Source organism: Rhinatrema bivittatum, chromosome 3 (assembly GCF_901001135.1).
Source record: "Rhinatrema bivittatum chromosome 3, aRhiBiv1.1, whole genome shotgun sequence".
Lineage (NCBI taxonomy): Eukaryota > Metazoa > Chordata > Amphibia > Gymnophiona > Rhinatrematidae > Rhinatrema > Rhinatrema bivittatum.
In genome coordinates this window covers 96,969,588-96,985,659 of record NC_042617.1, presented here as the reverse complement: position 1 = coordinate 96,985,659, position 16,072 = coordinate 96,969,588, and the positions used below count along the sequence as shown (strand labels likewise).

Genomic DNA, 16,072 nt, shown 5'->3' with positions numbered 1-16,072 from the left:
TCAAAGAACCATTATAAAAGCTGTGGCAGCACAGAAGAGTTTTCTGATCTGGTACCATGCTGAGCTTGACATTTATCTCCTTTATGATTTTATTGACCTTATGGGTAGAAAATGGAAATCATCATAAACTTTGCTCATCACAGTGATATAAAATAACCAAATTCCCTTGTGCCCTTCTCTAACACTGATTTTGTCTAGATGAGATATCAATTAATGGCAAAAAAAAAAAAAATAAGGAAACCATCTCATCTTCCCTTAAACTACTTTCAGTAATATAAACTTAAACAGCAGGGCTCAAAGTATAGTTACACCTATGTAGGATATAAAATGTTTTACTAGGACAAATGATTGCAACTTGAAAGAACTTCTCATTCCATTCAGCTTATCATTAGTTAATGCAGCATTGCTCACTGTTTAAAGACAGATGAAATTAAGTTACCAGAAGTATTACTGACCTCTCTTTGCAAGACTGTTATTGGGTTCATATTTCTCAATGAGCTGTTGAACTTGCTCCTGTTTCAAAGGTGGATAGAGGATTTCGTTTAACCGGGGGTCTCGCTGTTTAGAATTTATAAACTCCATCATCTGATCAACACTGAGGTATGGTTTACTCTTGGCACCACTACAATGCAATGTAAAATAATTTTAACACTGGCACTTAGACATGATATGTATCTCATTCTGACCTGATACATTTTCAGAAAAAGCAAAATCCCTGCATATGCAGTGAGACACTAGCAATGAAACTAGAAATGGACAGGAATATGAATGTCCTGAAGTAAAGGTCAGAACACACAAGAGACTTACACATTTTCTGCATGATAAAATTGCATTTGATTTTGCCTTTTTCAGTTTCTCTATTGTCTATTCACTGCTTTGACCTTGGGCACATTTCCAACTCCCTTCTGATTCAGCTTGAATTGTAAGAGCTGTGTGGCAAGAACTCTCAGACCATATATATTTCTGTATGGTGCTGCATAAACTGAGAGCAGTAGATAAGTAAGAACTATCATTACTACCATGTGAAGTCCAATTTTCTCAAGAAGTTCAATCTACTCAACTAAGGTATTTTAATTTGTTTCACTGGGCACATTGGTCAGGCACTACATTGCTGTACATACATTCACAGTCTCATTATCATTTTTGGGCATTACCTACACTATTATAGTTTCTTTAAATTCCAAATCTGACACCATATTTTGTGGCCTACAGCAGAAATATATTAGCCTTTTTTTTTTTTAGTAATAAATTAATGTAAAGCTGTGTTCATTAACAGCAATGGATAAACCTGGAAGAAAAGGGCTACTAGTCAACATTATCTTACTGTATTTAAGTTTAGGTGTTTGTGTTACTTGGCCCGGAAATATCTTCTGATAGGGATGTGCATTCGTTTCATCCGTTTCATACGTTTCCTATACAAGCATGTAATATGAAACATATGAAACATATGAAACGAATGCACATCTGATTGACATGTAATGGGAAATGTATGAAACGAATTAAACGAATGCACATCCCTATCTTCTGAGTTCTCAGAATAATGGAACATTTCACATTCATTCCTCTATCAGCAGTCAACAAAATCAATGATAAAGAAAATATAAATGATTCCCTTACAACTCGGAAAAGATATGGTCAATTTCAGGTCGTGGGCATAGAGTGTTTAGGAATATTCTGTATACTTCAGGTACGAAGTCCTCTTGAGGGATTGAATCGTTCTGTGAAACAAAAGGCATGAAGAATGAGAACAGAAATAATCCTTTTTGATCTGTTACCTTGCAAAAAGGAAAGATCATTGTGCAAAATTCTGCCCACCATTTGCTCTTCATAATTTTCAAAATAATTGTTTTTCAATGGCGTAATAAACTGTGATGAATATTATAGCATTTGAGGGACCAAATCTATGCCAACAAATGGCATCGCTTATAATTTCAACGAACAAGGCATTCACAAAATAGCAATTATGAGGAGGAAACACTGCAAGGATGTCAATGCCACAGTGAAAAAAAACAAACAAACATAGTTGTCAGTGTTGTTTTTATAGATAGTAGAAAAAAGAAATATGTTAATCCTAAAATTATGTTTTTGTGCAAATCAGGTAACAGCAACATTAAGCCGCTTGTCTATCAAAGAGGTGGCTGTGCAGATATTTCTGGTGTAAAATCACCATAAAGTACATTGGGATCTTGCTTACTTGTAAGGAATCAGATACACCAAAATCTTTGATATTATTTTTTTTTTTTAAATATAAGCTTATTTTTAGAATAACTTTACAAAATGAATTGCCAGTGTGCAGAGAGCAAGTCCATGACCAAAGAATTCAGTGTCAGCTAATCTGTTGATTAGCACAGTTTCTAAGGCAATAAGGAGAGTTTGATGTAAGACATGGCATGTGGTGAAATTGACAGTAGGGGCTTCAGCTACACTTCCCTTCCCTTTCACTCCCTCCCCCACCCCTCCCTGATATAATCACCTTTACTTCCTTCCTCTTCTACCCCTCTGGGGTACTTATATTTACTTCCGCCCCCCCCTTTTATGGGCACAACCATCTGCCTCTCCTTCCCACTGATCTTTGCCAGCCAATAGAGGGAGTCAGCAAGCAGCACCTACCAGCAGCTGCTATTTCCTTCTCTGCTGGCTTCCCTCTGCAGTCAGAGTCATACTGGGCTCTGAAGTCTTACGAGATTCCGGGGCCCCGTGAGGTTCAGACTGCAGAGTGAAACGGCAGAAGAAGAAGCAGCAGCAGCAGTTAGGTGCTGCTTGCCCACTCCCCCTGCCAGCTGGAGGAGATAGATGGGGTGGGGGACACTGGCTATGACCTGCCCCATTAATTCTTGCTGCTGGCAGCTATGCCTGACCTAAAAAAAAAAAAAATGTGCTGGAAGTCCTTTATCCTCTCATGGAGATTCACTGAATCCCTAGAAGGTCCTGACCAAACACCACTAGTTAAAAGCTACTATTATAGAGAAAATGACTCCATTTCATCTATGCATTAAAAAAATATTCCCTTCTCTTATCAATACACCAGGAAATGTTCTATTTCTGTGCTTATAGTAGAAAATACTCATAAAGTAATGCATAGATGGTACCTGACCCCACAGCGGTTACATAAATTGTATCCAGCAGTGGAGGATAAGTGTTGGAGACAATGTGGAATGAGGGGCACTTTCTTTCATATTTGGTGGGAGAGTCCAGAGGTTGTTGTTTTCTGGGCTAAGATACTGAATTTAATGCATGACATTGTGGGGAAGCGGGTAGCCAGTGTTCCTACTATTGAATATACCTGTTTGGGATCTGGATATTTCGGAAACAACTTTATTACAGCAATCTGCTATGGCTGCTAGATGTGAACTAGCATGCTATTGAAGGAAAATCGAGATTCCTGTGGAGGGAGAGACTGGAAAACGTATATTATCTGAACAAATTGACAGCAGTGAGGAGGGGAAGGTTAAAGTCCTTCGAAGAGATCTGGAGGTCTTATGATCGTTGGAGACATCAGAAGCAAACATAGGGGAACAGTTAAGTAGAATGGTTCTAAACTCGTTCTGGCATAAGGCTTGGAGTTGGGTAAGACAGTAATGAAGCAGCAAGCATATACGAAGAGGATGGGGCGGGGAGGAGGAGAAGGCGAAGAGAGAAAAATGGTCAAGATTGTACAACGAATTGATCTATTTGTATGCCATGGAATGCTTTATACATAGACCCCACATGTTGTACGGTGTGGGATCTGTTATTCATTTTGTTGTGAAATTGAAATGTCGGATTGATAAAAACTGTCAACTGCAAACAAAAAAAAAAATACTCCCCTCTCTAAGACTCTAAAGTCAAAGGAAATCTAGGAGATGAAATAATGGTGGATGAGTAGCTTAGTGGCGGTTACACGGATGGGCTGAGAACCAGGGCAGCCAGGATTTGAAACCTGCTTCTTCCAATGATGCTCTTTATGACCTTGGGTAAGTCACTTTACCCTCTGCCTCAGGTACAAACTGAAAACAGAAGCCTTCTGGGGCAGGAAAATACCTACTGTACCAGAGCTAGGATTTGAAAAGGTGAGTAATTATATTCAAAATCCACGCAGGCTTAAGAAGGGTAATTTTCAAGTAAAACAGTGTTTTACATGAAGAAATGGCCTATTACGAAAATTGCCCCCCTGGTATGCAGGTAAACTTACGCTTAAATGTCATATATGCCCAGAAGTTTATCTGAACTGTGCACAGGCGTTCCTAGGGGTGAGGTTTGGGAGGAGTTTGGACTTACATCTATACTTTTGAAAATTCAAACATATTCGTGTACATTTTCCAGAAGATTTGCAAGATTCAAATAGCAGGTATGTGTGTGTGTGTGTGTGTGTGTGTGTGTGTGTGTGTGTGTGTGTGTGTGAGTGTGTGTGTGTGTATGTGTGTGTGTGTGTATGTATGGAGGGGGGGGGAGGTTTAGTTTAGTGGGATGATTTTCAAAGTAGTAGTTTATGGTTTATAAATCCACTTTGAAAACCGGTGTAACTTACATGCATATTTGCTGCATAATTTAGGTGTCATGTTACAAAATTACCTCCAAAATGCATAATCATTGAATTGGCTGCTTCAGGCACCTCAACAATCTTCAAAGCTGCTTAAATATAGAGATTTGACTAATTTTCAACATAAAAATAAAACCATTGGAATTTCAGCGGTTATTCAAGGTCATTCACATTTCCAGATTTGCCAAGAATTCTTTTTTTTCCTTAATTTTCCTGCAAATCTGGGGTAACTTGGAGAATGTTGGCTGAAATTTGATGTGGATTCCATGATTCGGATTGAATCTGCTCACTGCAGATTTCTGCACAGCAGCAAATTCACATGAAATCCAATATCAGCAAGATTTGAGGAATTCTGCCTTGGAGTTTGAGAAACATTGGGGCGGATTTTAAAAGGGTTACACGCATATATTACGTGTGTAACCCCGAAAACCCGCTCCTGCGCGCCGAGCCTATTTTGCATAGGCCCGGAGATGCGCGCAAGCCCCGGGACGCGTATATGTCCCGGGGCTTGAAAAAAGGGGTGGGGAGAGGGCGGGGAGTGGGTGGGGAGGGGCGGGGGCAGGACCGAGGCCTTTGGCACAGTGGTCGTGCCGGGGGATGGTGCGCTGACGCTCGGCCAGCGCACACAACCTACACCTGCTCGGAGGCAGGCGCAACTTTTAAAAATAAAGGTGGGGGGGGTGATTTAGGTAAGGCTGGGGGGCAGGTTAGGTAGGGGAAGGGAGGGGAAGGTGGGGGGCAGAAGGAAAGTTCCTTCCGAGCCCACTCCGATTTCGGAGCGGCCTCGGAGGGAATGAGGAAAGCCATCGGGGCTCCCCTAGGGCACAAGTGTGCACCTTGCGCGCACCGACCCCGGATTTTATAACATGCGCGCGGCTGTACACGCATGTTATAAAATCGGGTATAGATTTGTGCGTGCCGGGTTGTGCGCTCAAATCTACGCCTGCGCGAAGCTACTAAAATCTGGCCCATTGTGTAGTGAATCTGCAAAAATTCCTGCATGTTTATTAAATTAATTTGTGAACTTTGGGGGTTATTTTGTAAGGCTTATCGTGTGCAATAAGATGCTATTGCATGCGAAAACTCCCTTTTCGCGTGCAACAGCAAGCGGGGGGCAGAGTCGGGGCGGTGAGGGGAGGAGTCGGGGCGGCTAGGAGGCGGACTTCGTGCTGTCTTCACTGGCGGCGATAAGGTAAGCCAGCGACGACAGCGATGGCTGCCGGCTTTCGCAGGCCTGCCCCCCCCCCCCCCGCCCCCCGTTACCGCTCGATTCACCATTCTGTTCGAGAATGGGGAATCCAGGCCTTTATTTGGTAAAAGTCACATACATCTCTGCTTAAGCAGCCAGATATTTATTGCTGCATATGGTTCCCAATATAGAATAAGTATTGCAATGCATACTACAGCCCAAATGCAGTAAACATTTTCCCATAGACACAGGGTGGATAATTTTCAAAGGGGAATTCTGCAGGTAAAACAGTATTTTATACTCAGAAATGGCTTTTTACAAATTTGTCCGTCTGATATAAAGATAAACTTTGGATCGGTCAGTATAGGCGAACAATAAAGCCAAAAATAAGATGCAGAATATCCATTAAAGGTGCTGCACTCACTTTAATGTGGCCCTTTCTATATGCCATGCTCTGCATACATAGTAATTAGCTTAGTACAGCAGGCTTAAAAGCCCAAAATACCATGTATATTATAACCAGCAGCTAACACACTCATTATTTTCCGGCTTAAAAGTGTCTTAGTACATATATCCCTATATACTATATACACGAGTATATTAGCATTGTATTAGCTGTGCAATTTGTTACACATATACTAGGTCTTAAGCTGCTATTTCTATAATCCTTTACAATTTGTACAATAAAAACTACCAACACCAGACACAAAATTAGAACCAATATTGGAGAAAGAATCCAATTAAAGAAAGAAGTTAGGATGTTTGGACTCATTTACAAAATAATCAAGGAAAATCAGACATTCTGATTTGAAATGTGGCATTTGATAACTGCATTTCCAAATATTTTAATATCTTCAAAACATAATAGGCCTGAATTATCAAAGGTTTTTACCAACTGAAAAGGAAAGAATTTCCGCCCTATGACACTCTCAGAATGGGGCAGATTTTAAAAGCCCTGTGCGCGTAAATCCAGCCAGATTTACGCGCGCAGGGGACTTGTGCGCCGGCGCGCCTATGTTGCATAGGCCACCGGCGTGCGCAAAGCCCTGGGATGCGCGTAAGTCCCGGGGCTTTGCTTGGGGGGGGGCGTGTTGGGGGTGGAGCCGTGGGCATGGTGCCGGGCCTGGGGCATTCCGTGGGCATGGCCGAGGCCTCCGAAACAGCCCCCGGGCCAGGGAATGGCATGCCGGCAGCCTGCCGCCGCGCAAGTGACGCCTGCCTGAGGCAAGTTACGCCGGACTGAGGCAGGCAAAACTTTCTTAACAAAGGTGGGGGGGGGGATTTATTTAGGGCTGGGGGATGGGTTAGGTAGGGGAAGGGAGGGAACGGAGGCAGGCTGCTCGGCTCGGTGCGCGCAGGTTGCACAATTGTGCACCCCCCTGCGCACACTGACCCTGGATTTTATAACATGGGCGCGCATGTTATAAAATTGGGGGTAGATTTGTTCGCGCCAGGTTGCGTGAACAAATCTATGCCTGCGCATAACTTTAAAAATCTCCCCCAATATATTTATCTATTTTCCTCCTTCAGCCTTACAGTCACACAGAAAGAGAGACCTAGAAGGCCTACAATCTTACTTTATATACTACAACATCTTTGAATTATTTTTAATTTGGTCCGTCATCAATGGGGATTTGGCAACTGCCACTGATGTTGACTAATCTCCTACAGAGTGAAGTGAATATTTCATATGAATATTTAAGTGCCAGTACCTGTTTGCTATACCAGTCTTTATATATTCATCCGGCATGAGAAGGTAACCTATGCTCTCCTCTTCTCAGGGACACCCAAAAGCTTTAGGGATTGTGGGCGCTGGCTCTAATTTTCATACAGGCCGATACAGTACAGTGCGCTCTGGCGGAGCGCACTGTTAACCCGCGATTAGACACGCGTTTTGGACGCGCTAGCTTTACCCCTTATTCAGTAAGGGGTAATAGCGCGTCCAAAACGCGCGTCCAACCCCCCCGAACCTAATAGCACCCGCAACATGCAAATGCATGTTGATGGCCCTATTAGGTATTCCCGCGCGATACAGTAAGTAAAATGTGCAGCCTCTGACTTAATATCATGGTGATATTAAGCCGGAGGTCTCGAAAGTTAAAAAAAAGTCAAAGAAAAAGAAAAAAAAAAGATTTGAAATAGGCCCGTGGCTCGCGGGTTGAAAACCGAACGCTCAATTTTGCTGGCAAAATTGAGCATCAGCTGTCAAACCCACTGACAGCCACCGCTCCAGTCCGAAAAGAGGTGCTAGGGACGCGCTAGTGTCCCTAGCGTCTCTTTTTACCGCCGGCCCTAATTTTAATAAATTAAAATACTGTATCGTGCGCACAGGAGAGTGGCCTGTGCGCGTGCCGGGAGAGTGGGCGATTTTACTTTATCGGCCCGACAGTTTGAGAAAGGGGTCTCGGTCACAACAGCCGCAAGATTTGAATATTTGAAAAAAATCTGCCAGGAGGGTGGGTGAATTGAGCACTATAGCCCACAACATTTTAAAATTACAAAAGTGTGGAAAAGGTGGGGGGGATCTGGAGCTGAAGGCTTGACATTTTCTTTTCTTAATTTGGGGTGTGGGAGATAGGGCTACTATAACCGGACAGTTTTGTTGTTGTTGTTGGTTTTTTTTTTTTTTTTTTAAATATTGAGTATTCCAGTGAGAGGCAAAGTTACCCGGATAACTTTATCTGGGTAATTTTAACCAAGTATATTCAGCGGGACACGCTAAACAATTGGCTACAGTTATCTTGGTAGTTTTTTAGTCATTACTTATCTTTTTAGGCCTGCCTTGAAAAGCACAAGGCACAAAGCAGTACAATTCAGACATTATTCACAATGACCCTAGTTCAATATTTGAAACCAATTGTTTCACATATCGCTGGATAGATAAATCATATATAATACATATTTTTATTTTTTATTTCTTTCAAAATATTTATTTCCTGCACTCTCCAAAGTTCGGGGCGGGGTACATAAGCACATACATAATAAAATCAGAGAATAAAAGAAAAAAGAAAACATGCAACATAAGACAGCAAAAATAATCTGCAGCTTGTAATATAATTTAATTAAAAATAAAGTTAAACAAAACAAAAACTTATCTAGATTCTGATTGCTTCCACACAAATTTGCAGGCCTTATTTTTAACTGGAATAGATTATTATGCTTTTAACTGGAGTAGTACACAATACTAAAACCAACATTTTTCCAAAAATTGGGAAGGATCTGCATTATTGTATCAGGACTGAGTAGACTTGATGGGCCTCACAGTTCTTATCTGCTATCATTTTCAATGTTTCTATGACTGCAGACAGACAGCAGCCAATGACATCATTTTTTAACCTGTTTAATCTGTGGTGCTTAGCCACTTAGTCTATTGCTATTCAATGTTTGTGGGGCTCCTTAAAAAAAATAGTTGAAAAGCTCCAAATTGCTGAAAATATAGCTGCAAATTTGATTACACTGGGAAAGTGCCACACCTCTATCGACTGACTTTACTAGTTGCCTATAGTTTTGCCCATCCAGTTCAAAGTATTGTCTCTTATTTTAAGAGCCTTGAAGGATTTAGGACTTACTATTTGGCTTATAAGGTTTCAGTTAGACTGCTTCATTCTAGTCAAAAAAAAGTGGTTAAATGTCCCGGCAATAAAGGATGTTAAAAGTCTGGAGCTAAACTGAAATGCTTTACTAAGAGATATCAAGGGGAACATGCATCATAAGCATTTACAAACTTGGCTTTTTGATGGCAAGGATATAGAGATAGCACTTGGTTAGATAGTTTAATTGCTGGGCCATATAGATCTAGATGGTTAAAGGCATATTCAGTGGTGGTGGGGAGGCACTTCTGTAAGATATCTATGTGAATAGGTTGTATTTCTGCCTGTGACGGCAATTTTTATATTGTATTTTACTTGTATTTGTGATCTGCTTTGCTCTGGTGATACCAGAAAAATGCAAAGTATAAATATATAAATTCAATTCAATTAATCTTCAAATACTTTGAATATGTGCTTTTCAAACCAAACCAAAGGCATTTTTGAATATTTGGAAGTATTTGTAATCCCTGGAAACTGCCCAAGCAAAAAAAAAAAATATCCTGTGAAACATGTTCAGCATAATACAATACACATTTTCCAAACCTATGTCAGAAATCCCTGATAGTTTACAATAATGTTGTTTTCCTAGAAGGGATTTTGCACATTACATTACTGCTACAAGATACATTTAAGATTACAAAAAGTGATTTATGAAGTGCTGCTGTTATATTTATTGCACGATGAGCAGGATTTTAAACAAAAAAAAAAAAAGAAAGCCTAAAGTTACTGTAACAAAACCAATCTTACTACTAATCTTTGGCCATGCATTTTCATGCTCGAAATATCTTTGACACATTTGACTTTCTTAATTTAGACCTTAAAAAATGTTATTTTTCCTATCGGATTCTTATAAAGTACGCAAATGAATGATGCAGAGTTACGTCAAACAGAGGGATATCCAAATCTGTCAAGAATTTAAAATCTCCCAGACACATTTACATTTTGCAACATTTTAGGCTCTAGCACAACATTGACTAGAACTATCAAGTACAATTACTCTCATTGTAACTCCCTTGGTAGCAATTGGGAGTAGAGTGAGAGAGTAAATTTCCATAAACAAAAAAGCAAAGAAGCTGGATAATATACAGTAAAATTACATTTTGAGATTTCACAAACAATAACCAATTTTTTAAATTTAAAATGCCAACCATATGAAATATTGCACTGAACTGTGAATGATAAAATGAGATTCAAAGAGGCCAATATTCAGTGCCAAACTTAGTTGGACAAATAGTGGGATTTGAAAATTCCTGCTGGCTGACCGCCTCCAAGTTATCCGGCTGCATAATAACATAAGATATGGCATACCGAGTGAGGCCAAGGGTCCATCAAACCCAGCATCCTGTCTCCAACAGTGGCCAATCCAAATCAAAAGTACATGGCAAATACCCAGAATTTAAATAAATCCCATGCTACTATTGCCAGGAACAAGAAGTGGCTATTCTCCATTGATTAATAGCAGTTTATGGACTTCTCCTCTGGGAAGTTATCCAACCCTTTTTTTAAACCCAGCTACACTAGCTGCCTTAACCACATCCTCTAGCAATGAACTCCAGAGCTTAATTGTGTGTTGAGTGAAAAATAATTTTCTCTGATTTGTTTTAAATGTGCTACTTGCTAATTCATGGAGTGATCCCTAGGCCTTGTATTATCTGAAAGAGTAAATAACTGTTTCACATTTACTCATTCAAGACTTTTCATGATTTTGTAGATTTCTATCATATCCCCCCTCTGCCATTTCTTCTCCAAGCTGAACAGTCCTAATGTCATTAGTCTTTCCTCGTAGGGGAGCCATCCCATGCCCTTTATCATTTTGGTTGCCCTTCTATGTACTTTCTTCAGTGCAACTATATCTTTTTTGAGACACGATGACCAGAATTGCACACAGTATTCAAGGTGCTGTCTAACCATTTAGCGATTCAGAGGCATTATGACATCCTCTGTTTTATTTGCCATTCCCTTCCTAATAATCCCTAACATTGTTTCCTTTTTTTGAACCCCACAGTACATTAAAAGGCCAATTTTAAAAGCCCAGTCTGCATAAAACCCAGGACATATGCGTGTAGCCAGGCCACTCACGCGCGGATCGCATTTTCAAGTGGTCTGGTCATGCACATATCTCTCGGTACGTGCGGAAGTACCAGGCTTTTAAAAAGGGGGAGGGCCGGGGCAGGGTCTGGGTGGCGTGTGGCCGGCCAGGACAGTGCTGTTAAGTGCTGTCCTGGTGAAGTGTGCACCGGCAGCCGGCCGGCTTGCACAACCTGCTTAGAGGAGCAAGTATGTTGTAAAACAAAAAACATTTAGGGTAGGTAGGTGAGGTTTAAGGGTCAGGGTGGAGAGGGGTAAAGGGAGGAAGGATAGGTAGGGGGTTAGGGAAGTTCCCTCCCAGTCCACTCCTTTATTGGAGCGGACTGGGAGGGAACTGGGGAAAGGGCCAATTGCGTCGGAGCATATGAAAAAAAAAATCTCCCCCTTGCATGCGCGAGTCGGCACTCGCAAGTACATGCATGCACCGATATAGATTATGGCGTACATGTGCTCGCGGGTAGGCAATTTTACAACATTTGCACAGCCATGGGCGCATGTTATAAAATCAGCACGTCCATGTGCATGTGCCAGGAACTGTGTGCACATGGACGCCTGCGTGCCAATTTGAAAATTTAGCCAACAATTTCAATGTAATATTAACTTAGACGCCCAGATCATTTGCCTGGATGGTAACTTCTGAAATGGAATCTAACATCATGTAACTACAGCATGGGTTATTTTTCCCTATGTGCATCACCTTGTACTTGTCCACATTAAATTTTATCTGCCATATGGACACCCAACCTAGCAAGGTTCTCTTGCAATTTATCACAAGCCGCTTGTGATTTAACTAGTCTGAATAATTTTGTGTTATCTGCAAATGCGATCACCTCACTCATACTTCTTTTCAGATCATTTATAAATATATTAGAAAGCACCGTCTGGGGAGCAAGATGGCGGCATGAACCAGACACGCTCAATTGCTCATTTCCTCTTAGCTAAATGACCTCCAAGATGCCCTCCAAGCGTAAGGGGAAGGTCCAAATCTATCCCCCGGATTCTCTTCTTCTTCATGGTCAGCGATTGATTACTGCCTTTGGATCAGCTACAATTGAAGGGGTGTTTGACCCCACTGCAAAAACCAGTGAGGGAGCACTGCTCTCGCCAGGGGAAGTTTCTCTGAGCCCTCCGGATCTTCGGCTCCCACTGGCGCCTAGGAACGCTGCTGCTTCAATCTTGACCGTGGTGCAGGGCAGTGATGCGTTCTGTGCGACATGGGGGGGGGGGGGGGGGGGAGAGTGGAGTTCAGCTGCCGGTATCTCTGCAGTCCATCTGTGTCGGCAATGCTGGATATTGCTCAGGAGGTTGTGTTTCCAGCCACCTCCTCTCCGGCTGAGACTGAGGGAGAGCTCAGAGAGGCTTTTGCAGAGCCAGTAAGAAGTGCTCCAGAGACGGTCATCTATGGAACTTGGGGTGAGACCCTTCCATCTCCCACCTAAGCCAGCAGTAGTCACTCTAAATGCCCTTTGGGACCTTGTAGCTATGTTTGGCTGTTCTTTACAGGATTGTCAGTTGAAGATTAAGAACCTTAACATGAAGATGTACACTTCTGAGGTGAAAAGGGATGAGAAATATAGGGAATTACAGTCATAGATGAGGGCCCTGGAGGCTGCAGCCTCTGAGACCCAATCTTGCAGTGTAATACTGATTAAAGATTTTGGCAACTCCTCTAGAAGGTTGGAATACTTAGAAAATTATACTCGGCATTTAAATCTCCAAATATTGTATTTTCCTAAGGTTATAGGTGAAAATTCCTACCAAACACTTAAGAAATATTTTTTGGAAATATTACAATTTGAGGAGGGGAAAATGCCCTCCATAAATAAGTCATTTTTCCTACCAGCAACAAATAAAGGGAGAACTTCTCAAGATCATGCACCTGATGCTATTGCTGATTTAACTCAATTCTTGGAGGACTCCACTGCAGAGGTTTATAAATGCTCAACTCTACTTGTTTTTTTTATTTCAGAATATGAACTGAGTGAAGTAATGAAGAGATACTTTAAGAATATCTCTGTACCCTTTTATGGGCAGATAATCTGTATCTTTCCGGACTTTGCTTATGTTAAAAGCTGCCTACATACGCGTGTATCTCCTGTTTCACACACATTTCATCAGAATCTGAAAGGGGCATGGTGTGCATGGGGCATGGGCTTTCTGGGGTGGAGCCAAGAGATATGTACGCAAATACTTGCGTGCCCGGGTGGGCACCCAGTTCTAGTGCTGTGTAACTTTACTTCTTCTAGAGAGGAGGTTTAAGAAACAAACAAAACAAAGACATTCCTGAGGGGTTTAAAGAGTCTGGGGTTACTGGGGGGAGTACAGGTTGTTAAAGCAGGGAGGTTTGCAGGACCTCAGTCTAAACTAGGTGAACTGGTGGTTGAACTGGTGAAACTGGTCTTGTTGTGGACATGCACCACTTATAAAATTCTTTGAATTACGCTGCCAAAACCCAATTTGCACAGTTGGTTGCGCCTACTTCCAAAACTAGGTGCACACATACACGTGCCAAGGCTATTTTATAACGTACACTCATATGTGCGTGTATGTTATTTATTTAATGATTTTTATTTAAAAGTATTTGTATACCGCTTTTACAATTGGAAATTTATCAAAACGGTTAACAATTTTAAAACATACATAATCTGTATAAAAACAATAAAAAACCATGGATACGCAAGACTAAAATACTTATCACAAAACAAAACTCTGCCTCAAAAATTAGTTCAAAAAGTGCCTTGGGGGTGAGGAGGTAAAAGGGATAAGGAAGAACAATGAATAATTATAAACAAGTACTGGGGAGGGAGCTGAAAGCTTTCTGAAATAGGTTTTTAATGATTTCTTAAATTGTTGTTTGATGGTATAAGACGGAGGAAATCTGGCAGTGAATTCCACAAAATAGGGCCTGCTAGAGAGAAGGCTCTTTTGTGCGTTATGTGTAATTTGGCGAGTCTGACAGATGGTGTATCTAAGAGGTTTTTTGAAGAGGATCTTAACTGTCTCGCTGGTTTGTATATACGGAGTCAAGAATAGAGCCATGTTGAGGAAGCATTATGAATAAGGGCATGAATAATTGAGAAGATCTTGTATTGGACTCTGAATTTAATAGGAAGCCAGTGGAGTGATATGATTTCTTCGAGATGTACCTGAAAGAATACTGGCAGCCGAGTTTTGAATTAGTTGTAAAGGGTGAATTGTGGAATCAGGTAAACCCGTGTAAAGCAAATTACAGTAATCTAGTCCCGGAAATACTAGAGTTTGCAGGACTGTACGAAAATCTCGGAAGAACAGCAGAGGTCGAAGTCTTTTTAAGAGCTGTAACTTATCGAATGATTTTTTAGTAATGGTCGAGATATGCTGGGCCATGGATAAATCAGAATTTATCGTAACACCAAGCTGCTAGCGTGATTGCCGATGGGGATGGAAATATCATTAAAATGAAGATGAGAGAGAGGACCTATAGTAGAGCTAGAAATAGAGGTTAAATATGTTAACTCTGTTTTTTCCGGATTCAATTTTAGCCGATTGTGCGAAAGCCAAGTATTAATTGTGTTTAAATATAAGGTTATTGTAGATAGAGTATCTGACCAAGAGGAATTATAGGGAACTAGTAGTTGGATATCATCTGCATAAATTCTGAATTGAATATTAAGAGCAGCAAGAATGTGGCATAACGGAAATAAATAGATATTGCAAAGAATGGGAGATAATGAAGAGCCCTGGGGTACGCCAGTGGAAAGTGTGTATTCATCTGAGGATTGATTAAGAACGTGAATTTGTTGCGATCAATTGGATAAATAAGACTGAAACCAGGTGAGGACAGTTGCCTTAATGCCTAGGGATTTTAAACCCAATAGGAAAATATGATAGTCCAAGGTGTCAAATGCCGCTGATATATCCAAAGAAATAAGAATGAAATCTGTGTTGGCATCGAAACCATGAAATATGGTGTCAAAGCATGAGAGTAAGAGAGTTTCCGTAGAATGACCTTTCCAAAAACCATGCTGACCCAGATGTAAAATGTCATAGTCAGCTAGAAAGTTGGAGAGCTGGTGTAAAACCACTGATTCTACTAACTTTGCTAAAGAGGGTATTAATGCTATAGGTCTGAGGTTGTTGAGATCTGAAGGATCCTTAGATTTATTTTTTGGATGGGTAAAATGGCAGGTTTTTTTAGACTATCTGGAAAAGAACCAGATTCAAGAGAATGATTAACCAAGTCACATAAGAAACCGCTAACTAACAGGACGATGGCTTTAAATAGAGAGCCAGAACACAGGTTTAAAGGAGAATTAGTAGTTGTAAAATCGCTACATCCTTGGGCGCACACTGATGAACATGCTCCCCTTTGAAAGTTACCATCACTTTGGATATTAATAAATACTTGAGAATCTAAGGGACTCAATAGTATAGTTAATACAGACACTGCTATATATGCTTATGGTAATAGGGGGTGTTATTTTATTTTGGGTTTTATTTGTTATTGTAATTATATGATTTAAATTATATTGTATTATTTGATTTTGTAGAAATGGGTGGGGGTTGAATGGATTGGTTTTATTTATTGATTAGAGATAGGCAGTATATTAAGTTTACAAATAAATAAAAAATATATAAATAAAATATTTCAGCAAATGGTTTTCTTCTACACTATCACATTAATAGCCAGAGATTGTATAATATACA

At 40.7% G+C, this 16,072-nt stretch overlaps 1 protein-coding gene across 2 annotated transcripts in view; it reads right to left on the bottom strand.

The window, feature by feature from the left end:
* The window catches only part of PLCB1 (phospholipase C beta 1), a 1,417,494-nt gene that overhangs the window by 515,206 nt on the left and 886,216 nt on the right, over positions 1–16,072 (bottom strand). For both annotated transcript variants that reach the window (XM_029593506.1, XM_029593507.1), the window contains exons 8-9: positions 1,618–1,718; positions 456–622 (exon numbers count right to left, since the gene is read on the bottom strand). In XM_029593506.1, the coding sequence (XP_029449366.1) occupies positions 456–622; positions 1,618–1,718 (268 nt within the window). The remainder of the gene's footprint in view (positions 1–455; positions 623–1,617; positions 1,719–16,072) is intronic.